Source organism: Punica granatum, chromosome 2 (genome assembly GCF_007655135.1).
Source record: "Punica granatum isolate Tunisia-2019 chromosome 2, ASM765513v2, whole genome shotgun sequence".
Classification (NCBI taxonomy): domain Eukaryota; kingdom Viridiplantae; phylum Streptophyta; class Magnoliopsida; order Myrtales; family Lythraceae; genus Punica; species Punica granatum.
In genome coordinates, this window is record NC_045128.1 from 16081059 (window position 1) to 16094174 (window position 13116).

At 34.8% G+C, this 13116-nt stretch overlaps 1 protein-coding gene across 1 annotated transcript; it reads right to left on the reverse strand.

The window, feature by feature from the left end:
* Positions 1–1476: 1476 nt before the first annotated feature.
* LOC116195558 (UBP1-associated protein 2A-like) lies at positions 1477–5765 on the reverse strand. The gene is made up of 3 exons (XM_031524813.1): positions 5609–5765; positions 3604–5040; positions 1477–2511 (listed from the first exon to the last, which is right to left on the reverse strand). The coding sequence occupies exon 2, from the start codon at positions 5006–5008 to the stop codon at positions 3614–3616; it is 1395 nt and encodes a 464-aa protein (XP_031380673.1). The 5' UTR covers positions 5009–5040; positions 5609–5765; the 3' UTR covers positions 1477–2511; positions 3604–3613.
* Positions 5766–13116: the final 7351 nt, after the last annotated feature.

Below are 13116 nucleotides of genomic sequence, written 5' to 3' on the forward strand. Positions count from 1 at the left end.
CCGCTTTGAATGTTTTCTTCATTTACATATATGCTATATAGTAATATATGTTATTATTTATTTTTTATTTATATGACTATAAATATTCATGATTTTTATAGTTTTCATAATTAAGTGATTTGAATTAGTAGTTTCTTCATTTTCATATTTGTTATTATTAATTACAATAATATGTATCATTATTTAATTTTTTTTATATAACATATTAGTCTATGTTATATAATATATAAAGATAGATATAGATCGTGTTGTATCATATTTATGGCGTCTCGGAGCCCATTTATTTTAGACAAATACGATTAATAAGGAGAATGCCCATTCAACTACTGCATGTAACGGATAAACACACATACGGAGTGAGTGAGGAAGATAATTACCGATACTAAGTAGCAGCAAAAAATTTGTATCAATTTTTCATGAGATTATGCATGGATCAAATATATCACGGCGAATTCTTCATAGCCAATCAAGAACGTCTTGTTCAAGCATATCCATTACGTGTTGCTCCCCGGACCAATTTCCTGACCTGAGCATAAAAGATCACTAACGGCACATCACTTGCAATAGCAGTGGTCCAACAAACAGGTGCAATGCAGCTCACTTTGACGAGTGGTCAAATGGGCCTTGAGTGCTTCTCCAGAACAACGGATCCCATAATAAACTGACACGTGATGTGCGCCCAGTCTAAGCCCAGGCCCATCAAAGCTCGGGCTTAAGTAGTAGTGGACTGGCCGGTGTATAAAACAGGACCTAAGAGAAAGGCCCATCGACAACGAGAGGCAAAAAATTAGCCCAAGACCAAGGAAGACCAAGACCGGTCACGGTGACCCTCAACGATATCGTTAGATGATAATGCGCCCTTAAGTTGGTACGGTGGGTGCCGATCCATCTGGTATTACCCACCTGACATATTTAGTTGATATAATCTATGTCACCGCACAACTTAATATATCTGCTATGGTTACATTCGACATGATGCATTTGCAATTTCGATTAGGATGCAAACCTACGGATCTAGAACATCTCAGTTACCGTGCGTTGCGTTGAGGTATACAACCCTGCACAACACCCTTTACAAAAAAAATGTGCATGCACTACACCCTTCAAAAAAATGATGCACTTGCCCCCAGGGATTTCATAACTCAGCTCGTTAAATCACTGGCATTTGCACTTTCAACGGGAGCTCCGTCCAGTGCCCGTTCAATTTTTACTGGATTGCACGTTCAATCAGCAATATAATGGCTCGTCTAAAGGTTTCCAAATAGTCATATAGTCGCACCATCAAGTCGATTGAACTGTCAACAGTAGCAGTAAATATCAATGTACTTCGCACCGACAAAAAATAATAAACTCCCTCGAGGAGGACTTGCTATTAGTGACCTAAATTGATGATTGATTGATTGATTTATTACCGTCTCCATTGTGCCGGCTGAAGGGAGCTAGCTGCAAAGTGCAAGTAACCATCAAGCCCAAGTCTCAGACAACTGCTGATCATTTTCACTCCAAAGCCTGTAACCCCGACAGTTCGTACAATGAACTGAAACAAACTAGCATGTAAATCGGAACCAAAATTACAATGTGCAGGTAAGTTGCCCTATCCTGGATGATTCTGTCTGTGCTCCTCCCTCAGATATGGTCCCCATATGTTATGGTCCTAGCATACACATACAGACAATTGCAAGAACCACCTGAATCTTGTCCAACTCCAACCTGCTGCTGCTTATCTTCTAAAGGCGGCGCAGCAAGCAACTCATCATGTTCATGATTGCCGTACAATAGTCCAGTCCTCAGTTACGGGGTTCTGATCTATTCACCTCAAATGACAACCCTACAACTCAACAGACAGAAAATGCCCCCAAAAACAAGAGGCACACTTTTGTCCCACCTGCACGTTTTCTTTGGTTCAGGTTAAAGAAAGCTTAACCTTCACCCCTGTGTGACTGGATTAGTCAAAAGCCCTTCCAATGTCAGAAATGTGTTTGGGGTTATGTAACTAAACCAACCACAAAAATTAAAAACAAAATACACAGGATACTTTCTCAAAAGGTAATGTACAACGGGCCAGTTTTAAGAAAGAAATGTCGGAAAATACTACTCCTTATCCTTTTTGGCTACTTTCAACAGAAATAAAACGAACAAAAAGAGTCCACCACCCCTCCACAGAGAAGCTGTTCTGTTTAGGAGCTTACAGAGGGATTCTCAGTAGCAGTAGAAAATCGGATTTCGAAGACCGTCTTTGTTCAGCTGATAGATAGTGCAAACTACAGATGATTTTGTAATGAGAATACTCTCATAATGTTCAGAATTTAAAAGCAAACACTTGAAAACTGCAAATATTTTAGAAGTAGCCAACCGAATGTAGTACTAGGGCAAAAGCAAGTAGCAAAAACATTAGCTCCTTTTGATGATTTAAAGATTCTAGCCTTTGTACCAATCACAAATACTGCTTTTGCATGAGCTCTTCAAACTTCAGAACAACCACCGATGCAGTACTAAACTGATCCATCAGATCTGCAAAGTGAATAAGTAAAACATAAAAAGAAAAACTTTTGTGTTGTTAAAATGCCTTCAAAGCTGAATCACTTCAAACGAATGTTGCAGCAAAAAATAAAAGGATTTGCCTTTTCAATGACCCAGCAGTTTCAACGTCTTAGTAAGATCATTACTTAGAACTATCTCAATAGGAACAATTATGGGAAAATCAGAATCAGATTAACCCAAACCATAGCCGGCGTCCTGAATTTCAGCATGGCTTGCGAGTAATCCTTCAGGCCTATCATTCAACTAATATGCTACAAAATGCATTAGAAAATAACAATTAACAATATATGTTCGATAATGCAGTATATTTGGAGATGCCACCTGATTTCCTACTTGGAAATTTGAAATGACAAGATGACTCTTGAGAGAAGCATGATTTGAATGATAATCAGTGAAGAGTCCATTTTTCCAACTTTGAACCTCCCGGACCAAAGTACTTGACCAAGCTAGTTGCACGCAAGACTTAAACTATATTTGACTTTTTCATTGGTATACTTTTACAATTCCAACAACTCATTCTGCAGACACCATGTAATGGGCTTGAAAAAGGGCATGAACCAAGCCATGCTAAATTTGAGGGTCTTCTTTCCCCCAAAACACTACCCTTCCTCCAAAATTGAATAAAATTCATTTTTAAAAAAACACATTTTCTGAATAAACGCCTTTTAAGGTCGGGAAACTAATCCTAGAAATAGGCACTTGTTTTACTAATATTTGACTTTTTCATTGGTATACTTTTACAATTCCAACAACTCATTCTGCAGACACCATGTAATGGGCTTGAAAAAGGGCATGAACCAAGCCATGCTAAATTTGAGGGTCTTCTTTCCCCCAAAACACTACCCTTCCTCCAAAATTGAATAAAATTCATTTTTAAAAAAACACATTTTCTGAATAAACGCCTTTTAAGGTCGGGAAACTAATCCTAGAAATAGGCACTTGTTTTACTAATAACTAGTCACCCACATGTAACAAACTAATACCATGCAAAACAAATGGATGAGGGCAGGAATTTTAACCAAAAAAGAAAAAAAAGATTTTCATAGATGGTAAGTGCGGTACCTTATAGGGTCTAGTGACCCATATATGGCCCCGTGCCTGGATACTGTCCAGAATGCTGCCCTCTCGGTGGAGCAGCTTGCCCAATCTGCTGTTGCGTTGGATACGCAGCTTGAGTTCCGTAGGCCCCAACCACTCCTGGGCTAACCTGGCTCCCATATGCTGCCTGCAGTCCATGTCCCGCACCTGGCACGGCTGGGTTCACCGTTGTGGCTGTTCCAAGGGTCCCTAGCAAATTACCAATGCCCAACCCCGCCCCCTGAGTTGCCAGCAGAGCTGTAATTGCCTGTCCTAGTGCTGGGTTCAGAGCTGGTGCTGCTGCTGTGGCCCCCTGACCAATCCCAATTGGTGGTGCACCAAATTGGCCCACTGGCCCAGCACCGTAACCTAAACTATCAGCCCTCCGAAACTGAGAAGTCTGTCCATTCTGCTGTTGCTGATTGTGGTGAGACTTCCCAGGTTTTGGCCCATCGATGGCCTTCTGACAATGCAAGATATGCCCCTCAAAGTTCTTGTGGGGCTCCTCCAGAGCTTTCTTTGCACTCTCCACATTCTTGTAGACAAACAAGCAGAAACCTTTTGGCTTCCCAGTCACCTTGTCAAGCCCCAGAGGCCCTTCCTCAACCTCACCGTACTTGGAGAAGAACTCAGCCAGTTTCTTTGGGTCCAATTCGGCTCCAACATTGCTGACATAAATCTTCCTTTGGGTGTACTCCGACACAGGCTGTGCAGGAGCTGCAGCCTGTTGATTGGTGGGAACTGGCCCAATAGATGCTAGCTGGCAAGCAGTCATGCGATTTCCGATCTTCTTCTGGGGCTCATTGAGGGCATTTCGGGCACCACGGCGGGCCTTGAAAAGAATAAAGCCATAACCTTTCGATTTCCCGGAAATCTTGTCACAGACAGCCTTGCAATCTTCAATCTCGCCATATTGCTTAAATGCGTTGATTAGGGTTTCAGTGTTGGTATCCCAGCCCAGCCCATGCACGAAGACCTTGCGGTGCACGGGATCCTCATCGGCCATCTTCCTAATGCGTTTGGCAACATCTTGATGTCTGTTAGCAGCTTCAAGGAGGAGGGTAACCAGCTGGTCCTTGCTGAAAGGTTCAAGGAGCTTCTGAACAGGTTCTTCGTCTTCATTGCCATCTTCTTCTTCTTCTTCTTCTTCTTCTTCTTCTTCTTGCTCGTCATCACCATCCTCCTCCTCCTCCTCCTCCTCCTCCTCCTCTTCCTCCTCCTCCTCCTCCTCTTCCACTTCCTCTTCCACTTCTTCCACCTCTTCCTCCTCTACTTGTTCGTATAAGTATTTCTCTTGCTTGGGGTTTTGGTTCACTGCAGCTTCCTGTACCTGCTGTTTCTTGACAGGTTCCGTGGTTTCTGCAGTGGACTGCTTTCTCTTCTTAGCCATTGCTGATCCACCCACCAGCCGAAAGGGGATTTCTTCTCACAGAAGTTCAAAAGCAAGTGATTCAGCAACAATTAGAGCAGAGATATTATTATGGTCAGACAGAGAAAAGAAGGCGCAAAATCGTAACATCCATGACAACCTCAAAAGCGCATTCCTTCGATCCACAATCATTCAATTCATTTAACAAAAAGAAAAATTACAACAGAAAATTATGTAACTCTTCTCTATCCACACTCCCTCAGTCAGTCATTCAATCCATCCAAAATAGAATAAAATAGGGACCAAAAGAAAATCTTTTCTTCAAGATAAAAACCCAAGAACAGATCTTTCTTCCTTCCTAATCAAACCCAACAAAAACTTCAGCCAATTTCGATCGAAGCATAAAGAGTGAGCAAGTTTGAGTGATGGGTCGCTCGAGCTCAAGCAAGCACGACCGACCAATCAAACTGAAAATGAACGAATTAAGATGACGATCCATTCATGAAAGAGTGAGTGAATCGCATAAAGTGGACTGAAGAATAAATCCACCAAGCAATTGACTCACAAAAGAGACCAGAGGAAAGCTCGAGTTCGGAGGAAAGAATATCGCGTCTGTCTTACCAGAAAGAGAGAGAGATAGAGAGAGGAGATGCGGCGAGGGGAGAGAGAGCGGCGCCGGCGAGACGGAGTGCGCCGATATATGCTTTCAGAGGAAAAACCCTCTAGTTCAGAATGCATGTATGGGTGTGTCCAGAGGTATCGTATCGTATACATATATATATATATATATATGTATATATATGAGATAAACTTCCCGAGGCTCCTTAAAATTATAAAATTTTAATTGATGATTCCTTACTTATAATAATGTGGTGAGCAACCACCAACGAAATTACTTTGATTAAAAGAAATTTACTGCAATTAATCGAGTGATTAAAATTTATTATTTAATTTATTACAATTTAATTGATACTTTTTTACATCACGTAGCGAGGTAAAATTCCAAAAAATCTCTTTTAAAAAAGAGTGTTTACGGAAATCAATCGGACCGTGCCACGTCGTAGATTATCGGGTAATTGTCGATGTCGAAATAATAAGAAATTTATTAAATAATAAAAAAAACTTATTATTTTGAAAATATTAAATACTTGCTAGCAAGACTATTGTTGAATAAGAAATTATCTTGGTAAATAATAAGAAAGTTTTTTCAAGCCTCGATAAAACCCTCTTTTAAGGAATCTCCATGCCCTAGCAACACTCTATATATGTAAAGATGATAATATTTCCCTTAATTTGGAGAAATCCCAGCCCCGTCAAATCAACTGCTAGATATATGTAGGTTGCGTTTGGTTTCATAGTAGGATTTTAAAATCAGATTTTGATTTTGATTTTGAGTGGAATAAATGGGGCCCACCTTTGACTTTGTATGAGTTATGTTGTTTTGTTATGGAAAAAAGTGGTATAAATGGGGCCCACTCTTTGATTTTGTATGAGTTATTTTGTTTTATAGTGGGTAGAGTTAAAGTTAGAATTGTTATTCTAAAATACTATTCTAAAACCAAACAAGCCAGTAACTACTTTTTTGTCCGAACAATATCAGGTTTTCTCTGATCTTTTTTCAGTAACTTTTATACTCAAAATACACATTAAAAGAAGAATGTAAATATGAAAATAGATGTCATTCATATAATGTATTGGATATCATATATTACACAAATAGTAATGTCATTCCTCAAATAATATTTTTTGAAATAAAGTTTTAAGTTTCTAGATTTGTACTAAATATCTTTCCTCAAAATTAAGTTTTTTTCTTTATTATGTCGGTAATTGTCTCATTATACTTTCATAGGTGGAGTTACAAGCCAGATCCTTAAAATAATTTGCTTGGAACTTATTTTTATAAATTGATTCTTCCATACATCTCTAGGAAATATACTAAATTTGCTAAATAACTCACCAATTACTGAGTATGCGAATTCAGTAAAAATAATGAAATATAGTGTACCGTATATACCCATATAAAAATATAATAAAAAGAGTTAATAACAAAATTTACATGTTAAATCTGTTATCATTACCAAATGTAAAATATTATAAGAATGTGATCGGAGCTACACGCAGAATGAAGATAATGTCAATTTAAAAATTTATATATTGAGCCAAGTGTATTATTCTATGAATTATACTTTGTTTATTATCTAGTATCATATTAATATATTAATGTATTATTTCAATATTGAACCATGTACGGTGAATTCTATGTATTTAGCAAAATTAAAAGAAAAAGTTGGTATATTGGATAGGTTTATAGGTGTAGAGAGAGAAGAAAGTTCGAGAGGAGACAGTCATTGGAAACTAGAGAGTGGAGAGGGAGGACAGAGGAGAGAAAAAGAGGGAGTGGAAGAGAAAACAGAAAGTCGGTGGTTAAAGAATATGGTTAATTACATCAAAGATATAAAAAGTTTATAAAATGTAATACTTTGAAATAAAAAATATTATTTAATTAAGATTTGATACAAAACGTTCGAATTTGTAACAATCAAGTGCACTCCGTTATGTATCATTTAATACCGTCGCGATTTACTAATATGGCATTATGACGTGTCACAAGTATATCTGACATGGCTCAAAGTTTAAATAAAAAATTGATTTTAAAGTTTTTATTATAATATAATGAATATAAAAACATAATATCAATTAATAAGAATATATATTTAAACTTATTGGTATTTATATTGATTGAGATTTATTTTCATTAATGTTCATTTTTTCAGGAAAAAGTATATAAGTAATGAGTTTGTGCTTTTCCAAACAATAGATTTATATAGTTATACTCATATAGTTATGCTTTTCAATTTTTATTTTGTTAGATCATAATCTTTTTAACTTGTGAGATATCAATTTAAATGATATTTATGAATTTATGTTTACAAGACGAAAAATATAACATTGAGTACGTGGTCATCAGTTTTCTTCCTTGGAGCGAGCACACCATGTCATAAGGGGAACACGTATTCTAAACATTTATTTTTTCTACTTTTAAGTAAATATTTTATTTTGTACATATAACTGTGTTATTAATATTTTTAACCAAGTAATAGGATACTAGAGAAAATATATTTTGTACTTAGACATAGCATTTTTTTTCTCACTCGCTATAGAAGAATATGGAATTTTTAGAGTAAATGAGAAAACAAGTTTCAGATGGGTAAGTTTAATGCATTAGATAGTGATTTAAGGAGTCTATCCATATTAAATTAGAGCAATTAATGTGCTATGAGGACATTTTGGTACAATGGATAACAATTGGAGTGGATTATAAAAAATAGGATGTGGAAATAGCCCCGGCTCCCAGCCAATATATTATAAAGTAAAATGTAGTTTGCCCTCTTCCCCCCCTCCTCCCGAGCTTTGAGCCTAGTGGTAGAGTGCCCCTTAACCAAAGTGCACCGAGAATACTTTCCGATCACTTTTTCTAAGAAAAATTTATATTTTATTAATTTATTAAATTTAACAATTATGAAATAATTTCAAAAATAAAAAATGAAAAAAACAAGAACATAAGATCGTCATTTAGGGAGAGGGAAGAATCTCTCCCCAAATCCTTGAAACCAAACACCCTCAATCAATTTCTTCGGTGAAGTTGCTCCACGGTTTTGCCGAACTTTCATGCAAATCTGAGAGCTTACAGTTCATAACAATTCCTCGAGCTTCAAGATTAAACCTGTAATTTCCATATAATCCAATAGTCTGTTGTCTTTTGCTGTATCAATTATGTCCCAAAATTGGTTATCGGATTTGTTCATTGCCTCCATCTCTCTCTCACATCTTATAAAGGGGAATCGATTTTGCTTATTTGAACTAATTGTCGCATGAGCATGTACTGTGATGGGATTGTTGAGGTAATGAATGGATCTAAAAGCATAAGGAGCCATGTTGTAATGAATTGTTTGCCCAAATTGTTGTCTGCTTGCAATTTGTATGATAATACTCATTTGTTCTGTTTAAAGAATAATGCGTATGAATTGTTGGGTTTGTTTGTTGCCTCTAAACGACGTTCTTCTCTTATGTTCCTCTTTTCTTTTTATTTTTGAGACTATTGGTAAATGTTGAATATCAATAAATTTAAAATAAATAAATTTATGCTGAAAAGTAATCGGAAAAAGTAATCAGGGTGGACTTTGCTTCTTTTTCGATAGGTTGGGTGGCACAGTGAAAAATTTTAAAAGTCAAAGGGCACTTTGCATCTAAGTTCAATGCTCAGGGGAACGCTTATAATATTATTAATATATATTTTATCTACAGTTAAATCGTGTTGAGGTTTATATATGTGTGCCTTATTTATTATTTGAAAAAATAAATATAAAATTCATGTATTATATTATTATTTATATATGTATGTATTTTTAATAAATATTTTGCTAATATAAATTACTTATATATATATATATTTACAATTATCCCATTATTTATTGGATTGTAGTCAAGTTTACATACATAGGGAGATAGATAGATGTATGTTTCATAAAAAAAATCACATAAATGTATGTGTATATATATATATATATATCAAGAGAGGATGTAGTGTATTGGCGGACGCGCTTGTCTGTTGACCCAGACCCCATTTGTTTTTGCATTGTAGTCAAGTTTATATACATAGGGAGACAGATAGATGTATGTTTCATAATATATATATATATATATATAAACATATATATCAAGAAGATGTAGTGTATTCGCATATGCCCTCGCATGTTGACCTAGGAGTCGCAGGTTCAATATCTGGTGAGACTATCAATGTCCCATTATTAGTTATGAAGTATTCCTATTTCGTTCTACGAAATTTTGTGCCTCATTTATAAACAAAAAAAAAATATGTAATGCACATACATACATACTGAATAAGGAAGATATTTATTTATAACTTATATATCGAAAAATGAATATTAAAAGTCCAGTGCTATACTTACGCAAAATTCCCTCTATTATCTCCTTTATTTGCGTTTTTTTAGTAAGCAAATTCTCAAAGGTTTCAAAAGTCGAGTAAAAACTATTGGGGACTGGATTTGGGCCTTGACTCGATCAGGCACATGAAGCCCGGTGACATTGGACAGAGCCCAGCAAAGCATAGTAAGGCCCAATACGGTGAGGTGCGACGCAGGCCTAGGTCCATTACGCTAATCCCGTTAGCTGTGTTGATCCAATTGCTTATTAGTCCGACAATTAAATATATCAATGTAATTTATCCCTAAACTCTCTATAAGTACTTGTTATGTATTTATATTTAAGGCTAATTGACATCTTGCACTTTTTCCCTCACACATAGGACTCACACTAACTTGAGCATCGAAGAGAGAAATCAAGACACCGATCACAAAAAAAACCTATCACAAAAAAAGGAGAGTAATTCAGCACGTGCGAAATGTGTATAGAAGAATCAATATTTATTTATGAAAGAAACCTATTAGATAAATAATAAATTAAACCTCTAGATTTCAATGAAGTTCAAATAAATTCACTAATTTAGAGATTTAAGATATTTCTTGGACCTTATGTTTTCTCATTCTCTCTAAGTAATTAAGTTATTGTGATCACGATAATCTCTTGTGTCATTCTATATATATGTGTGTTATTGTTGATAGTTGAACCCAACATGGAAAATTGAAATATATATGTGTGTGTGTCGTATATATATATATATATATATATATGTGTGTTATTGTTGAGAGTTGAACCTAACATGGAAAAATGAAATAGAAAATCACGAGTTTACAAGAGATTTGATATCACTATTTATTAGTTCGAGTTTTTTGATTGAAATTTGGCTCAGTAGTTTACGTGTGGGCTCCGCATTACACCAAGTTCAGTCCAGTTTCGAGATAAAGTGCGCCTCAGATGTCACTTGTGAGTAAAAAGTCCCAAGCATGGAAGTCCAAACCGGGCTTGTAGTAAATTATTGAGATGGTATTAAAGTCCACATGACACATGTAGATGAAGTGTCATAGTCACGCGTTGCCACATGAGGGCGAATACTGAGAGTTGAATCCCACATGAAAAATTGAAATAGAAGATCACAAGTTTATAAGTACCATAATCTATCAGCTGGAGTTTTTGGGTTGGATATGAGTACAATTGTTTATAAATCCAGTGAAATTTTTTACAGTTATCGTACATGAATAACTAAATTTCTTTAAAATTATATATACAATCAAAAGATAATGTAGCACAATGGTGTACACTGTTGTCTGGTATTCAAGAGGTTCTAGGTTCAATACTTATGGGACTATCCGTACCATTTATTAACTATTATGATTTTTATTCCATTGTGCTAGACTCACGAGCTTCTTCTATAATCAAAAAAAATTATGTATACAAGTATAAATAATAATCTCTATCTAAATAGGAAACATTGCCCTTTTTGAATAGATAGATCTGCCATAATATATTTTACATTTACTAATTTCCTCTTTTTAAAATAACAAATTTTCCTTTGGGCTCCTAAATATTTGTTTACAGGACATTATGCCAGCTCTTCGCCCTAGGTCTAAAAACTACATAAAATGATTTGAAGTTTTATGGATAACTTTAAGTAATTGAATATATGATGTATTTTAATAAAATGAAAATGTTCTCATTTTATGAATTTGTGAAAAATAAAATAATAATATAATCAATTTTCATGATTGGATCTTTTTATATGGATAAACAGTGAAAAAATATTACTTATAACACAAAAAGATTAGTGTATAAATATAATTCTCAAAAAGATGCAATATACAAGAGGAAAATCTATCATTGAAAATGAATAATACGGATTGAAATGAACATATAATTGATATTTGTGAATGTACGGGATACACATATTTTTTTAGAAAACGATAATAGATAAAGAGAATAAAGTAAAATGCTTAATGTCATCCTATATTATTTAGGAAAAAAATGAGAAGCTTCTATATGATGGGGACGAAAAAATGTGAAAGTTTTACATGGAAACGTTGGGGATTTGTTTCCATAGGTGACATTATTTGTATATATATAGTAATCGTAAAAATAATGTGGGAAATCTCTTGCATAATAGGGACAATCTAGATAAAAGTTGGAGGAAATTTTTTTTTCAAAATAACTAGTACCACTATGATTGACAGGTCAAAGTGATTCAATCATCTCATCGTGAAATATCAATTGTTTGGTAAACCCTGTGATTCACATGAAAGTATAATACTCCAAATTTGGCAATTGAAGAGTTTTATAAAACATGGATATTATAAAAATAATAATAATGCACTCAAGAGAGAAATGACTTCCCACTCGTAACGAAAAGTTAAAAGAAAAACAATGCATATATATCATAATTTGTGTATTTCGCATTTTTATACAAGGTCAATTTTAATTTTCTAGATGACAATTGGGGTAAAAATATTTTTCTTGAAAAGAACTGGTCTAGGCCAGAATAATTAGATTATTTATGCCGACGGTTTAATTGGATTACCTACTATCCTGTCCGAATTGGGTTTAAAAGCATAGAAAAGAAGGCAAATTTTTTTAAAAAAATGTAAAAGTAGAAAAGAAAAAAAGAACTTGAAATTAAGGTAAAAAACCGGGTAGTGGGGAAAAGTTCCCCTCCCGCCTTCTGGTCTCAATATGTGAGCAGAAATCATATCTTTGTGCATGCTATATTCATTCCAATATGGGAGCAATTGCGGCTATTCAAAGCTTTTCTTTACCAACAATTATACAAATATATGTGTCATATACTATTACTTTTTTCTTAATTATGATATGCTCGTGATAGTATATTATAGACACTAGAAATTTCCGTTTCAGTATTCATATATGTTTCATTAAGATTAGAATATACACATATAAGTATATATACATATATACACTATGGAGATGGCCTGTGCTATGCAGGGTCATCAATGCCACTAATTATAGATCGTAAAATATAAATATGAATGATATTCTTTATTTATTATTTAAGTAGTGACAGATCATCAAAGTTTATATGGAATTCATATAATTGATATATATTCATTGAAATAATGATTGCATCTTATATTTGAAAAAACAAGAAATAATTATTTTACTCATCTAAATTTGGCATACCGTAATAGTTCTTTGAACTGCAT